Source organism: Dysidea avara, chromosome 13 (assembly GCF_963678975.1).
Source record: "Dysidea avara chromosome 13, odDysAvar1.4, whole genome shotgun sequence".
NCBI lineage: Eukaryota > Metazoa > Porifera > Demospongiae > Dictyoceratida > Dysideidae > Dysidea > Dysidea avara.
The window spans coordinates 12,396,578-12,413,443 of record NC_089284.1 but is presented as its reverse complement, the minus strand read 5'-3'; the positions used below and the strand labels follow the sequence as shown (position 1 = coordinate 12,413,443).

The following is a 16,866-nucleotide window of genomic DNA, read 5'->3' as shown; positions in this document are numbered from 1 at the left end:
CAAGTGTATTGAAGTGTCTGTATTGTTCATAAGTTACACTAAGTCACACTCCTTGTGAGTTTGCCATGACAGTGATATACAGCTCATCCCCAACCTAAAACCTTTATAGTACATGGGGCCACCAGGGGGTCACTAATATAAAAAGCCAAGCACCTGTAAATTGTACAGTAACCCACCTGTACATAACCATTTTGATATTCTTTCCACACAATTTAATGCTGAGCCAGAAGATTGACTGTACTGATATGCATTAGCTCCTGTAACTGAATTTTTTTAAGCTGTTCTTTTTCCCTTAAAGGGGTAGTAATGATACAATCCTACTGACTTACAGATATTCCAATATAACATTCAATTTCTCAAATAGAGTATAATGTATTTCCAGCTCACTCACTAGTGCTGGTATCTCTATGTATCCACAACAGGATATACGTTTGGTAGGACGTAAAGTTTTTACAAGGTAACTGTCTAGCTGAGTTCAAGAGTTTTGTGCTGGAAATTGCACAGAAACATAATGGATTAATTATCTATGACACATTCAGCAGATTACACAACAAAGTCAGACTCCTGTAAGCGTTCGAGCGCTAATCGGATGGCTGCAGGTTTGAGGCTGCCCAGGTCCAGTCATGGATTTTTTTCTCCTTTCTCCACCTTTTCAAACACACTTTCTGTAACAACTTTAGACAGACTGTAGGACCAGGTATCCTACAGACCTTCAGCACTTGTGCTGTAAAGCCTTAAAAAAAAAAGTGCAGCAATCTTGCTATAACCAAAAGTTTTTGAGACCACCTGCATAATAAGGCCAAGCACATGTGTACTCCTCAACCTTGTACAGTAACCCACCTGTCTTATATATGTACATAGCCATCTGCTTATCAAGGCCAGGTCACATGGAATTAGGGACCCGCTGATTATGCTGGCATAATTATGAGCATAATAGGTGCCTGAAAGCATTGAGCATAATTAATTAATTAATTAATTATATGTAATGTACAGGACTCGACAAGCAAGTGTAAACGTACATAAAGGTGTAGTGTGTGTGCAAATATTATTAACAGTTAATTAGATCTTTGAAGTTTATATATGTACATTTCACACAAATTATTACAAGACACCACACTGCACTTCTCCAAGTATAAAAGAGATCACATTGTGAGGTGATCACTATAGTTCATCAGTAGCTCTACAATGACTACTGCTACTACAATAACACTACTACTGGCTGTTGGTATAGCTGCAGTTCTAGCTAGCCTGAATGTCCTAAAGAAAATGCTCCTATTGAAAAGTGCTGTTGTCTTGGTTTCAACACTAGTGTCTTCAACAAGAGGAAATCTGGAGTGTACACCATGGTCAATTTCTGTGGAGTGAAATGTTATGATGCAGAAGTGTATTGCAATACTAGGAGGATGGTTAGTGGTACAGAGAAGACAAGATGGATCTGTTGACTTTAACAGGACCTGGGCTGAGTATGAAGATGGATTTGGCAATTTGAGGGGTGGATTTTGGTACGGACTTAGAGCCCTCCATTGTCTTACTGGTCAAGGTGGTTGGGAAATGAGAATGGACCTCACCTTAGATGATAACACTAAAGTTTTCCTCCATTATGAACAGTTTAAAGTTGCATCAGCTTCTGAAAAATATAAATTAAGTGTTGGAGGACTTCAGAGGACCACTATTGATCCAATGGCAATTCACAATAAAATGTACTTCACTACCAAAGACAGTGATAATGATATATGGTATAGTAACTGTGCAATAGATCGTTATGGTGCTAACAACCCAGCTGGAGGATGGTGGTACAGTAATTATCATCATGTGAACCCTAACCGCCAATATAATCTACGTAATGGGGTTATCTATGGAAACAGGTGGAACACCATTGCATTCTCTGAGATAAAGATTAGGTCACTCAATTGCAACATTTAACAGTGTACATGCACAACACTCATTGTAGCTACACTGTAAGCAGAAATTGTGTCATTTGTGATACATGTCAACATAATATCTTCATTCATATATACAAAATGGAACTGTGGTGGTATATTAAACATGTAAAGATTGGGGATGAACTGTGTATCTGTCACTTGTGATGAACAATGCAGACACTCCAATTCACCTGGTACTGAGACAGACTAACCAAACACAGGACACTTACATTAGCTAATACATTTTTTTCATTAATACAGAACTCTTCTGTCATAGCTAGTGCTAGTACACGTATATTGTAGCTGCATGACTCCCTAACTTTCTTTAGAAAATCCTTTGATCTTTGGGAGATAATGAGGTCTTTATAATCATTAAGAGGCCTCTGGAGAGGTTCTCTAAAATGATTAGACATCTCCTATTAACAGATAGGTATCTGTGTATCTCATTTTCTGGAAAGCATCTCCTGGTTTTGTAATTTAAAACAATTGGAATTAACAAATCACAATTTTTCAAATTACATTTATCACTAGCTATCAGCACTGCCATTCAGGCTTTGTGCTCACCTTCCAGTAAAACTGGTAATGAAACTAATTAATTTAGGAGTGCATACCTCTAGTGCTGCATTACATCTTGTGATACTTACATACTACTGACACTGATGACTTTATTTATAATAGTTGGTCTTGTCCATATACAATGAATGAATGATGTGTGGAGACTTGTTAGTTTTCCAGGTAAGTGATATCAAAACTGTATATCCTGGCAATTTACAGTATTATCATGTTCCATTGGAAATAATTGGTGGGCTGTTATTTGAAACAGTTACCATACTTGTACAGTGTGTGAAGTAAACTGGTAACTGTCCAGGCAATGACAGTTACCAATCTGTATCTGCTGGGACAGAGACAAACATTGCTGGCAGCCGAAGACCTATTGCATGGCTATGCATGAAGTCAAACGTTCTTTAGCATACGTAATAAAAGCAAAATATTCCTCTTGGTTGATATCCTGGTCACATGAGCATATGAATTTAAAAAATGTACATTGATTGTGAACTAAATTCACAATACTAAAGTACAAAACAGCTTAATACAACATTCAAAAAATGATCTAGATATACAAAAGGCAAATGAGTAACGCTTGCCTCATTGTTAGTATGTGTATGTGCATTGGATGCAGAGTAGTAGATGAAACACAGTGAAGCATTAAGTATGCTCAGAGGCAATTTGCTTGTGGTTCCATTTACTGACACACCTACAAGATCTTGTCCCTTCTACATTAATTCTACATTAATGAGGTCACACTGTTGTAAAATAAGTTACTGATCTGAAATTATACAACTGTAGTATATACTATACATGTAGTTATGTATGTTATGTTTGCGTAACAATTTTCTGATTTTGGCACCATGACACACTGGGGTACAACAGACAGTGTAATGCCATAAATCTACAAAAATATGAAAAAGGAATAACAGTATTAACTATGTATGTCACCTACCTGTACTTGTCATCTGAAAAAGGAGTTTTTAAATTAACTTGTTCATTTGCACTTACAGTAACCTATAAACACACAGAGATACACTATCAAATGTGTAAGTGTAATTGTTAAGAGCTTGAAAGAAGAATACAGAATTGTCACATGACATCAGAATTATTAGCAAACACATACACAGTCCACGATTCTCCTATACTAACAAATTTGTGTAAACAAAGGTTAAACAAAACCTTGCACTGCCTGATATGTACAGCCAACTATGGGGTCAGCACATCCACATGTTGTTTCTATTGAATAATCATCCTGTTGTATGTATGTTGCATGTCTGTATGTACACACATAAGCACTCACACACGCACGCACGCACACTATATACACACAAACACACAAACACACATACACGCACGCACGCACGCACACGCACACACACATAGTTCATAGTCTGTTCCAAGCTGGAATTGCTTAGATCCTCACGCTGGCTATGAATCTCGTCAATGTCAGTGAGATTAATTCCCAGTATTGCACCTATAAAGCACATACACACATTCCGTTGGTAACATACATAATGAACAACAATACCATTAAACATTGTAATCAATAGAGTTGCAATTAGGATTACCTAATACTGAAGGTAGGACATGGACAATAAACAAATTACTTAACTTAGCTAATAAGGTGAAACAGAAAATGGGCCAAGATACTCCCTCCAACCCCACGATTCAATCTGCAGGCTACCCAATGTCCAGTTGAGTGCCAAACTCTAGTATCCTACAGAAGCAATGGATTTTCATCCTTTTAATCTAAGCAAGAGTTCATAATATAAAAATACATGAACTCTTGCTCTAAGTATCTGTCTATTATTGACTGCCTTCTTGGAATTAGCCTGATATGTATGCTCGCAGTCCTTGGGCTGTGCCCTCAGGCTTTGGGCATATATATCAGGCAAATCCCTTTTGCCTGTATGTATAACAAACAAAAATACAGAGACAGTGGTAAAGGCATAAATAAGAGCTTACCTACAACAATTCCCACAGAAACATCATCAGTGTTTAAAGTTACTTTGCAGTAATTGACATCACCACTGTACAAACAATATATGTTCACTTACTACATTAGTGGGATTATATTTCCAATACAAAAATCCTATACTAAACTTTAAATCAGAGAAGGTACGACACATGTTGGTTAAGCAGTATCAAAAGTTTAAGTTTGACTACTGCTTAATCTGGCTTTATAGTGTATGGAGCATCTTGTATACAGTTTCCAGTGCTATCCTATTCCATTGTTGTCATTTGTCTTCCGTTATGTGCAGTAAAATCTCCAATATGTTTGTATACTAATATCAAAACACTGGGATTCACAACATCACTAAATTATGCATAAACAAAGCTTTCGATCGGTACCTAATATGTTTATAACACAGCTTTATACAAATCCTATATATTAGCTCATGTGAGTGTGTCATACCTTCTCTGGTTAGAGACTACAAGAGGTCAGAATTGATTAAAGCACCATTAAAGAAAAAAATGGGATAAAATAAAATGTGTGAAAAATGTATATACATACCTTGTTATAATGGCGTGTGAAACAGTGTTTTATAGATTATAAAAACTAAAATGTTTTTACAAACAATGGTTACTTACCCAAAGCAAGAAATTTAAGAACTGATTAAATGAAAATCAGGTCAGCCCATCGTTTACTGGCTTTGTAGTGTGACTGCTAAAGTTCATGTGAAATTCCAAACAAACTAGGCAATTATAAGATAAATATTTCAAATGGTACCTAAAGTGCTCCCAACCTTCTTTTAGACAAGTATAGCTGAAATTTGATTACTTTTTAATTTTTCGACCTGCCTGATTTCTATGAGAGGGTAAAAAATAATTAGAAATTAGGGCTGAAGCAAATACTAATACTCGGAGAGTACTCGGTAAGGATTTTGGTACTCGGATAGTAAAATTGGTACTCGAGTACTCGTTAAGATCACATTACCCAGCTCACATGATGTATTTGTCATCAGGGAGTGACACAATGGAGGCTGTAGAGTTTTGATTGGCATAATGTTTTGTCAGGGACAATAGCATCAGTACTTTAATACAGTGTGTGTATCATTGTTGTTACTTGAAAAGCTGTAAACTGTTTAAGGTTGGTACAAAACTTGTCAAATGGGTATGACTAAAAGTAGCTAGTATTCATGAGTACTCGATCGCTACCTCTAGAGACTAAAAAACCATGATCGTTTCAGCCCTATTAGAAATTAATTTGGTATGACCTAATGATCAGTCGCACTGAGGCTGTGATGTACAAAGAGTGTAGCCTTTAAAATGTCTGGGATAAGGTGGCAGTCAATAAATGGCTCTAGTGATGTTAATACCTATTAGTTTTAGTACCATGTCATTGTTAAATAACAGCTTCAACAAGAAATTGCACTTTATATCATCTAGTTGAAACAGCCAACATGTTTTTATCAAATGTACATCTGTCAGCAACATATACCCTTTCCTAAAAGGCTTCCAAACTACAGTACTGCTAGCACAGTACATTTACATCACCTGCAGTATCAAGGCCGTCAATGGTATTGAAGAGCTTATTTCTGAACAAAATATAAGTAATTATTAATTATAAAACTGGTTTTAAAGCTATGACAACCACCAGTTCCCCAGTGGCGCAGTTGGTTAGCGCGTCGTACTTATAAACAGTATCAGATATGCGAAGGTCGGGAGTTCAAGCCTCCCCTGGGGAAGTATTTTTTTGCTTCATGTTTTTCAAACATACGTTTTGCATAACTCTTGAAGACTCTTTCTCTGCACTCACCATGAAAGATAGTGTAAGTTTTCAAAAGATTTCACATACTGGTAGGTCATAAAAGTGCATCTCACTAAAGCTCCTTATGTTTGATCTGTAACATATGTGACTGCTGTATTAGAGTATCTTGATACACAAGTTGAGCCAGGTGAAGGAGCTTCCCTATGATTGCTTACACAATGTCTACAGCCATATTAACACTCTTTTAACCCTTAAACGCGCATAAGCCTATATATAGGCAGATTACGCATGGTCTTGAAAACGCATAAGCCTATATGTAGGTTTTTACGCATGGTTGTAAACAAAGCGCTGTAACTTTTGAAGCGTTTACCATATGGTTTTGTAACTTGTGCCATTCTACTCGTGATGTAATAAGCATTAAAATGATACCTAGGGGTTTACCCTACGACCAAAGCATAAGACCAAAAATCGCCGTGAAAATAATTTTCAACAACTAACCACAAAAAATATATTACCTACCTTTAGAAAATGATCCATAACTCCTTGACAGTTGGTCCGATTTGCTTCAAACAAGTACTATTCGAATGGCCATTCAATGGCGAATCAGGCCATATATAGCTAACGTGACTAAACCCACAATCGAAACTACGATTGAAGCGAAGAATGTGACGTTGCGATAAAGTGAGACATCGATCTTCTTCGCTTTATCACAAGTAAGCCATTGTTGTTACAGTGGTTATTTAGCCTTCCCCAAGTAGACCAATGAATAAGCTTTCTATTGATATATGGTTTTAGGCTAATAGATTTAGGAAAGGCTGTCTTACCTCACCATATAAGTTTGTTTTGTGTAAACACGCATTCCATAAATGTTCTGTGCGCATTCAGGACTAATTCCTTAAAAGTTTCATGCGCGTTTAAGGGTTAAAGAGATTTTTATTTATGTTTTTGGGTTTGCTAGCACTGATCCTTCACATCCGTGAAATATAAGATTAATTTGTCCTTAACCTTATTAGGTAGCGGTGGTCAAGTCAGTGTACTGCATACATTATATTCTATAGAACTGAACAGTTGCATATAAGCACATACATATGAGGCTTTGCAATGAAAGGCCAATCCTATTAAAATTCAGAACAGTAATACACGTGCTCATGTGTATGTATCACACAACATGCACGCATGTACACACACACCACACTACACTGCACTACACTATACTTCACAATGCACACAATTAAACGCAAACACACAGACACACTCATGCTAACACACACACACACACACACACACACACACACACACACACACACCACACACACTTACACAACTAGACACATATGCATAATACATGCACACACATCACACTTGTACTTACAGTAGAATATGACGGGCTTCCATCATAACAGCATGGCTCAAACAATAGCCACAGCCACCTGCATACCAATACAAACGTCTTCTAACAGTCTACAGTGAAATTAATTTAGCAAAAATGAAAACCGCCAATAATTATATGTATCATTCACACAAATAACCTCATAACACAGCCCGACTGTTCTGTTAGAGTGTTCCACTATTTGTACTTTTCATACACGTTCAACAAGTGTCCTATGACACATGTGATTGTGAAGCCAACATGGTGCTTGAAATCAAACACGGTGCTTGGAATTAGCGTTGATATTTTGAAAAGCTTTTGTCACATTTACAAGAAGTTTGAATGATGTCACACTTGCTTCTTTAATAGGAAAGCCACTGGGGGTGATTGAGAAAGGACTCTAGCTGAGAGGTGTGATATGTTGATCCTACAGTTGGTGTATTAGAAAAACATGCTGAGAAATCACAAGATGTTTGGTGATGCATGATCAACATCTCAACTATCACACAATAGCAAAATAGAGTTCCTTTATATGATTCTCATGTACACATAGTGGCCTAAGCAACAAATTGTGATGAAATCGTTCACTTTGTGACAAAAACACCAAATTGTCTGTGGAAGTTGAGTAAGGTATACTAAATCATTTGAGATACAATGCCATGCTAAAATCATTGCCTTAGGGCACATTTTGAAACTTTTATAAACTAGGTTAAAAGCCCATTTCTAGCTGGTTAGAAAACCATACAAGTACATTTGTTTTTACTTAAATCACATGAGTGTTTCAAATTTACAGGTGCAATCAAAAAATCTAAAATGTGATAAAATAAACTGTTTTAAATGAAGCCAATATTTCAGTATTAAAAGAACAGGCACAATCCATTGCACATCTATGGCTTCATATACTGTGACTCTCCTTGCTTTTTACATGGCAAGCTAATGAATGATCTGGATGGACACCTCCCTTGATCAACTTTTGGATATGACAATCCCTTGCTTGTCTATGCAGATGCAAAGTTTCATTATTGAACACTTTATGGCTTCCCAATACAATTTCTACTGAGTTCACTTGTCAAGTTCTCTGAGCATGATATGATTGGTAATTTTAATGGCACCGTATCTAATATGAAATAGTATGAATTAAGAAGTAAACAATTATTTTGCTTAGCCACTCTACTAACAGTACACAACTGTTCTCAAGTATGGCGTCAAACATGTACAAATACACAGAACTCCGACTTACGTAATTGAAGCTGGCAACATTATCAAATTCCTTCTGATTGAGCTTTATAAACACAAAAGAATACAATTAAATACATGTACTATGTGGTGTAACCTTTTCTTATTACTCTATCACACATGTATTACAGAAGAGCAGAAGTGTAAGAGTATAAAAAGCTTGGCAGCAAAGTCCAGTTCACAACTAGAGATGTACTGACCTACTGTATAACACTGAACTATTCCAGTATCTAAGAGATTTACTATCAATCTACTGATAGGCTAACATAAAAATGTTCATGGAAAAATTAGAAATGTTTGAGTAGAGAACAATAAAATAAAAAGTTGCTGTATTTGGCAAAAAGGCACATCTCAGGCCTAAGTGATGTCGAACAGTGAAGAAATCAAGTCTGTAGCCTTAAAATTGGGTGAAGACATCAGTTATTTAGTTAATCAATTAGTAGAAAAACTTCGTTGGAAGGCTTTGCAGGGTGGGTAGGAAAATCCAAACCATACTATAAGATTGTATATGGTGACTGGTCTGGTATTACCCCTACATTACACATCCCTAATTACAGAGAAGCTTACCTAGACTCACATTGGAGAAAACTATAGTAAATACAGAAGCCTTCAAAGCCAAAAACACTGTCCATGCAATGCAACTGTATTTGGTTCAATTCTAGTATTTGCCAAACTAGCATCATTTATGGTGGTACAACAGAAATTTACCAAATTATACCAATTAAATCACAGGTCACACTGCCAAGCATTTTCTATTTAATGCTCACACTCTATACAGAACTGTACATGTTAACATACGCCTGCATGACTTCCAGACATTGGTCCCCAAACTTCTTTCGGCCATCTACCAATATAGTGCGGCTGATGTGGATCGTATTGCTCTAACAGCTTCCCCAGGGCAGGGATGTTCACGTACATGTCATCATCAAAGTGACAGTACCATTGATACCTGAAACAGAAGACATAGAGTGGCCGTTATATATGGAGTGGCACAGGTCTGTCAACATGCACATTACACTCAGAACAAGGATATACCTATAATACACATGACACTTAGTTCAGGCCCCAAAGTAGCTACTTGCCTGAAAACCAAGACATCTTGATAATGATACAACTTGTGATTTGCCCCAACTACAAAAAAAAACTGCAAAAAAAAACTTAACTATTGTTGCTGACAATAGCAAAAGCTCCCAGTTATAACTAACCAAGTTAGTGAGGATTATTTACCTTTCTTGTGCATTAAAGGAGAGCCATATCAAGCTGTGCATGGAGTCTATCAGTAGTAAATAAAATGGAGGAGACAGCAACATGATAGAGGAGACAGGAACATGTAATGCTACATTTCAACCATAACTCGTGTTAACCTTGACCACAAACAAAATCCCCAAATTTTTACCAAAAAAAAAAACAGCTACCAAGGAAAAACTTGGAGGTGAGTAACGCCACAAGCTATGTAGCTGCAAGCATCTTGCCAAATATAGGACTTAAGAAACCACGTAAGATGACTACAGTATACTCTGCCAATCGGGAATGTAAGATTAATGAAGTTTCCAGTTATATACGTAACATACTTGTCTTCCTCATTTTTGTGTTTGTCTAATTCTCTGTAGTACATGGAGAACTCTGTAGCAGATTTACAGCACAAACTATACCTAAAGGACACACACCATATATAGTAGTGTAAACAATACTTTTTGTAGCATCTTAAACATAATTATTGTTAACAAAAAACTAAATATAATTTTGATCCTCCACAACATTAACAGTAATTCTAAAGTCTTTTTGTAACATTAGCATGGCAATGAATTTAAACAATGCAATTATTTCCAGGTCATAAATAAAGGTCATATATGTACGTGATACCTACACACAATAAAATCTTATACCAATGGTTTTTAAAACCTGCACAAAATCTGTAACAATAGCAAATCATTCAAAACAGTGAAAGACTAATTCAAGTACTGGATACTGATATTCATTGTACAAGATTATCTTAAACGTGATTGTAGGTTGAGAAAGTGCTCCATGCTTTAATTTGTTGACACTGCATCATGTTCCAAGACAATTCAATACCTGCCTAGCAACCCTATACATGGCCTCAAAATCCACATAGATACTTGTGCTATATTTCTAACTGACAAACTCAAAACTTAGGTATCACACACGATCACATATTATGTGTAAGGCACAGGAAATGCATCTCCTATAGTTTTCATAATGTGCATTATAACTAAATTAATTAGCTATAATTACGCCACACCATGTCCAACTGATGTACATGTCTTGCACTTATAACTTGTGTGACAGCATTTAGAAATGTTTGAGTGGTGCTGGGGCATCTGTGTGCTTGCACTGCTTGGGTGCTATGGATCAGTGTAGGCAGGTCCTCCTGGTGTGGGGCTGGTGGCCCATGGGGGCTGTGTCGTGTCTCAACACACTTGCACGTGCATGCGCACACACACACACACACACGTATGCACAGATTATCAAAGGCTTACAGATCATGTGATGGCTCACAGTTTGACAGCAACAAATTAAACCCTACGTACATCAAAGAGATAATGATATACATGCAGCAAAAACAGAGGTCTGAAAGTACCTGATTTTTTGATGAGGGCAACATCATCAACAGCTGCATTGGGATCATCACTAACAATTGATAACTATCACAGAATAATAATATGTGTATTTGATATTTAATTTTCAGTAAACTATGTATACACTAGGTCACTTCCTAAGTCACTTAATATGTGCTAGAATGTTTGGAGCCATGAAAGCAAAAGATAAAGCCCCAGAAGAGAATTGAACTCTTGACCCCTGGTTTACTAGACCAGTGCTCTAACCACTGAGCTACAAGGGCTCACAATTGTTGTATGTATTTTTGAATCATATATAGATATCTTGAATGCTGTACACTTACATTAAGGTTGCATGCAGTGGAATATAGAGAAAATCACTATAGGAAGCTCTGATTTAAATATCAACCCATTACCCGGAAAGTATTTGTTTACATTTGTCTGTGTACCGATGTCTAGTTACAACAGTGCTACTTATGCTTGAGTCCATACCTTCTCATGTTCCCCCATGAAGTATCACAAGCTTCCATTAGTCTTAGCACAGCCATGCCTTGCTGCAAGGCTTGTGTTTATGCCTTGCAGTGCTTATGGACTCCTGATGCTAGCTTACAAGGTTCTGCTAAAATTGAGTTTTAATAGTACAGGTGGACAATTTGTGACCAATGTAACACTTTACGTATGCTATATATATATAGGTTCAGACATCCTTATGGAGCCATTTTATTGTTTAAGCAGAAGCACAGAGTGCTCTAATGCAGAATGTCATGTTAGACAACGTTACAATGTGCATCGGTTGGTTTTATTAACTCGCAGTGAACAATATTTCACATATTTAAAAAGTGTTCTGGACTTCCAACCAAACAATGGGACGTGTTATCCATCAAAATGTCCAGTATATATTTATCATAATGGGAGAACAATGTTTAGTGTACATACAATATCAGGTCCTCCCATTTTCAAGTGTCCACACTAGTAACTCACACACAGCTGGATATACAAAGAGTATATACATTATTCATACATACTTTGTTTTTATCTACAGCCTGAAACCAGGTCAGCATTTGGTAGAAGAGTCTGTTTCTGTACAGCTTGTTACAAGTCTTCACTGAGAAGAATATGTTACTACCATAACCAGTGTGAACTTCTTCAAGATTTTTGTTAAAAATTGTCAACGCTTCTTTTTCCTGTGCAATTTGTTTTCCTGACACTTCCTGTGCAATTTGTTTTCCTGACACTTCCTGTTTTCCTGACACTTCCTGTGCAATTTGTTTTCCTGACACTTCCTGTGCAGTTTGTTTTCCTGACACTTCCTGTTTTCCTGACACTTCCTGTGCAGTTTGTTGTCCTGACAGTATATTTCTTCCACGATAGTTGTCTACATAGAAACCAAAAAAATAGTATTGTACAGTTATAGACTATAGTCTCATCCAAGTAGACCCTTTACTCCAGGGTGGCACTAGAAAGGGGTGATATAATCTCTAATTGATAAAAAGGTCTTCGAGGATGAGACTACACAAATATTTAATAAATTAAGTCCATTTGTATACAGAGCTCTGTTCGATTATTTATACAACGTAGACACACACACATGCACACAGACAGACAAAGGAAAAAGCCTTTGGCTGCCGCTAGCGTGGTCATGCCAACCCAGTGAACCAGCACTGGGACACCTGTGCACTACTCAGGTGCTATGAGTCAGCACAGGCAAACCCTCCTGGGGCAGGACTAGTAACCCACAGGAGGCTGTACCATGTCCCACAGGTGAAGGTGCGGGCACCCAAAGTCCCACCTGGACCTTCAACTGCTATATGAGACATGGACAGTTGAGCATTTGCTTCCCCAGGTATCCATTGACATTACAGCTGGGTGGGCTGCTTCCCCAGTTGGCACCAGGCCACCAGGTCTCCATTTTAACAGCTGGGTAGAGTGGAGCAATGTGAGTTTCTTGCTCTAGGAAACAACAACATCAAAGTGGCATAACCAAGAATTTAACCTGGAACCTTTCAATTACCAGGCTGATGCTCTAGCCACTTGGTAATGTTGCCTAACACACACACACACACGCACACGCACGCACGCACACACACACACATACATGCACGCACGCATACACACAAAGCAACTTTACTCACCATCAACTGAAGAGGACACTCCAATTCTCTTAACATTGTACCACCATACTACAGTTACACACAAACTGATGAGTACAACCATGAAGCAAGTTCTGCGATATGAGCTGGGTATGCTAGACCTCATCACGAATCGCACAAAAAGGGGATTTGAAACTGTTATCTTTCTGTCACACCCTAAAATGATACACACAGATAATATGTACATGAATAATAAACTTTACTCAGCAACTATAACATCAACAAATAACGATACTGTTGAAACCTAACACAGACAAGTGGTAGCCACATACACACACACACCAGTAACACATGCAATACAAAACACACAAAACAGATAGCCAGGATTACTTGAGTGAAGTGTGTACCAAAGTATGGAAGATGACATTGACCTCTTTGTATGGGTCAAGAAATACACGTTTGAAGCTTATCAATATTACCAAACAACCCCATTTACAGAGGTGGTCTTTGTAAATAGGTGTTCCTTATAAAAGGAGACCATGAAGTGGTCTAATCAATTAGACCATCAAGTATATCTTAGCTATCTTTAGAACCTAATTACACATGGTCTTTGTACAGAGGTGGTCTTTGCAAAAGGTGAAGGAGTTACCTCTAAGTGAGGGTTTTACTCTAGGATTCACATTTTGATAAAGCCATGAAATAGATGTTTGGAACTTAGCTATTATTACAATGTGAAGAGGTAGTCTTATAAAAGGTGACCACAAAGTGGTCGTATTTATAGGGTCATTAAGTATGCCTTATCCATCTTTGGTAATTACAATGTGGTCTTTGTAAGAAGGTGGTCTTTAAGAGGTGGCCACTAAACAAGGATTTTACTCTAGGGTACATTTATATGATGATTTGACCATTTTCCATTTCCACTTTCCGTTTCCAGTTCCACTGTTTCCAATTGCCCAGTTTGATACTACCTTTAAAGACTTCCTGCAGGAATGCTGAGCAATACCCATTGACGTACTGTGAACTATTCAGTATTGTGAATAGTCACTTTAGTATCGATCGTGATACTAAAATGGCAGTATTGCTCAGCCCTACTACAAGGTAATATGCTTTTCGGAACATCTTGGAAATCGGTTTGTACATGAAGTAACTATCGTAGTGCAAACCTTTTGGTACTGAGAGTAATAGCTAAGGAGATATAAAGCAAAAAGCAAACATGTGAAACAAGTGTGATCGAGATACTCTAATAGAACAGTCACCAAGAAGTAAAAAAACATGCAGAAAATTTTCTCTTCAGGGATCCTCCACACCTATAAGCCCAAACCTTCTACCTGCTGTGAGCTCACCTCACTTAATTTCTGCCTTATAGTTTAGTACACTAGAATGATAATCTCGTAGATCTACCAGTGGAACTTCTAGAACATTCTATGTAGGTTGTAGCTCAGTAAAATGTGTGTTCTATTACAGCACTACAACAGGCTATTTTAAGACACGCATACAGTAGTGTGCTGTGCGGCCAAGTACAGCCAGTGCAGGCACATGACAGACAAGTGTGTATTTTACAATTCGTTTTATGGAACCAAGAAAATGCTAGCGCTGTTTTCAAGTATCCGTAGCTCAATAGTGCCTGAAAGGCAATTAAACATTTTTGCTGTGGAAACTTCCTCAGTATTGGGTTAAGCAGCCAAGCTGTGAAGAAAGGTTGCAGCCCTCCAAAAAGGTCAGGGTGAAGAAGTTGTGAAATCAAAGGTGGCGACCAAGAAATGGCTGTGATGATGTTAATGCCAATCACTTTAGCACCCATTAAAATGATTGGTATTAGCATCATTGCAGCCATTCCTTGGCCGCCACCTTTCTTTTTCACCTGGGCCTTTTTGGAGGGCTACATCCTTTTTTCACAGCTTGGCTGTTTTGGTAACTAAAGCATTCTTTGCAAAAAATATGATTTATGTTGAGAAAACTTGTTTTTAATTAACCTCACCAGTAGCTATCCTGACTGTCTGAGATTAGTCATACAAGAGCAGGGGCGTACACAGGAATTTTGAAAAGGGGTTTCCACTACAGCTAAGTGACTGTTATATTAGAGTAGTTTATATTGCCCGACTACTTTATTAGAGTACCTCGATCTTTTCACCAAAATCATAATTCAGAACAATGCTATAAAGTGAAAATAATTTGAATGTGTCCTGTTCCATAATAGATTCCAGATTCTGGAACCCTGAAGTTTCAATTTCTTAATGTTTCAAGTGGTGTGTAAAATCCAAAGGGGTTTCCTGAAACCCCTGGAAACCCCCTTCGGTACGCCCCTGAAGAGGATGTCTAACACTGATCACATGTATGTAGTGGTTAGGCCATATAAATTTAATTGTTAGTTTCTCATCCTGCCTGCATCATTGTTATCAAGGATTTTTTACACCACTGGTGGTTAAAGGCCCTTTTATGGTTGGTACATTGCTAGAGCAGTCTAGTAAAAATCTGCCCTCCCACACTGCTATTTTGAGTACAGGACAAAAGTTTATGAGGCCTTAACTATTTTATTTTGCATATGGCTGTGAACGCCACCGCAAATAAATTCTGTTTCCCATTCTGCAGTCAGGCATATTTGCATTACAATAGTGGCTCACTGTCACCAGGACTATTTATTTTAGTCCGGCCTTAGTCCAACCTGTTGACAACAATTTTTCTAGATTCCCACGTGTAGGCAAGAAATCAACAAAATATTAAAGATTTTCCAAGGTCTAAATATTTCAAGGATAAAATTTTGCCCCCCCCCCCCCCCCGAACTCACACACACACACAGAGAAAGGGCGGCCACGCCAGACTACTCGAAATCAGCGAAAATTTTCTCCCTCGAAATATTTAGGCTATAGTGGTGCCTGACTTGCCCGCACTTCGTGACTACTTCACTAACGAAGTACTTCATTGGACTTCGGCACTGATCACCTGGAAACCCTTAATATATTGACACTCAATACCCCTATAGTTTCGCTAGTGCGTTGCATAAAAATCTACTCACCAACCGATTTCTACTCCGCTCGAATCCATCCACAGATCCACTTAAGTAGCGCTTGTTTAATTAGACGGGCCTTTTAACCAGGCTTCTAGCGCCCATATACTCCAATTTTCAAGCCGCAAACGGCTCGCTGCGACTTGAGATTTTTTTTCAGTATTCGCTGTAGGATATCTATAGGGATTATGTAATGTATCACGTGGTGTTTTGGTTGACATCGCGTGATGAACAGTTGTTGAACCTCGTGTTAGACGCGAACCAGTAGTGAAGCCCCTAGAACGATTCTTAGTGTATTTTACATGGTCCTTCGAGCCTTACCAGCGAACCAGCGACCAACGGATACCGTTCAACGTCTTTGAAGTGGATACTGCCAGAACTCGCCGTTGAAATTTCTAACCAGAAACG

The 16,866-nt window shown here is 37.9% G+C and overlaps 2 protein-coding genes and 2 non-coding genes across 5 annotated transcripts; 2 read left to right on the top strand and 2 right to left on the bottom strand.

Annotated features, from left to right (window-relative positions):
• Positions 1–1,374: 1,374 nt before the first annotated feature.
• Positions 1,375–1,923, top strand: LOC136242250 (ficolin-2-like). The gene has a single exon (XM_066033665.1). It carries the CDS (start codon positions 1,375–1,377, stop codon positions 1,921–1,923), a length of 549 nt encoding a protein of 182 aa, XP_065889737.1.
• A 1,306-nt stretch (positions 1,924–3,229) lies between these two features.
• Positions 3,230–16,620, bottom strand: LOC136242717 (beta-1,3-N-acetylglucosaminyltransferase lunatic fringe-like). 2 transcript variants are annotated; one of them, XM_066034166.1, is made up of 13 exons: positions 16,468–16,620; positions 13,497–13,670; positions 12,390–12,739; positions 11,388–11,451; positions 11,287–11,329; positions 10,360–10,440; positions 9,587–9,737; positions 8,793–8,834; positions 7,556–7,644; positions 4,437–4,501; positions 3,851–3,945; positions 3,424–3,485; positions 3,230–3,372 (listed from the first exon to the last, which is right to left on the bottom strand). In XM_066034166.1, the coding sequence occupies exons 2-13, from the start codon at positions 13,618–13,620 to the stop codon at positions 3,297–3,299; spliced, it is 1,242 nt and encodes a 413-aa protein (XP_065890238.1). In that variant the 5' UTR covers positions 13,621–13,670; positions 16,468–16,620; the 3' UTR covers positions 3,230–3,296. The 2 variants fall into 2 exon arrangements, with proteins under 2 accessions (XP_065890238.1, XP_065890239.1); XM_066034167.1 differs by lacking the exons at positions 7,556–7,644; positions 9,587–9,737.
• Trnai-uau (transfer RNA isoleucine (anticodon UAU)) lies at positions 6,074–6,160 on the top strand. Its single transcript is given in 2 exon segments — positions 6,074–6,111; positions 6,125–6,160. It is a non-coding gene; the product is annotated as a tRNA-Ile (tRNA).
• Trnat-agu (transfer RNA threonine (anticodon AGU)) lies at positions 11,576–11,648 on the bottom strand. Its single transcript has one exon. It is a non-coding gene; the product is annotated as a tRNA-Thr (tRNA).
• Positions 16,621–16,866: the final 246 nt, after the last annotated feature.

Bases quoted from the DNA above. Each gene is read 5' to 3' on its own strand.
- LOC136242250 (XM_066033665.1), top strand. From the start codon at position 1,375: ATGCAGAAGTGTATTGCAATACTAGGAGGATGGTTAGTGGTACAGAGA.
- LOC136242717 (XM_066034166.1), bottom strand. From the start codon at position 13,620: ATGAGGTCTAGCATACCCAGCTCATATCGCAGAACTTGCTTCATGGTT. The intron at 12,740-13,496 runs GTGAGTAAAGTT...GTTTCTATGTAG, and splicing joins AGTGTCCTCTTCAGTTGATG to ACAACTATCGTGGAAGAAAT. The intron at 4,502-7,555 runs GTAAGTACAAGT...TTGTTTGTACAG, and splicing joins GAAGCCCGTCATATTCTACT to TGGTGATGTCAATTACTGCA.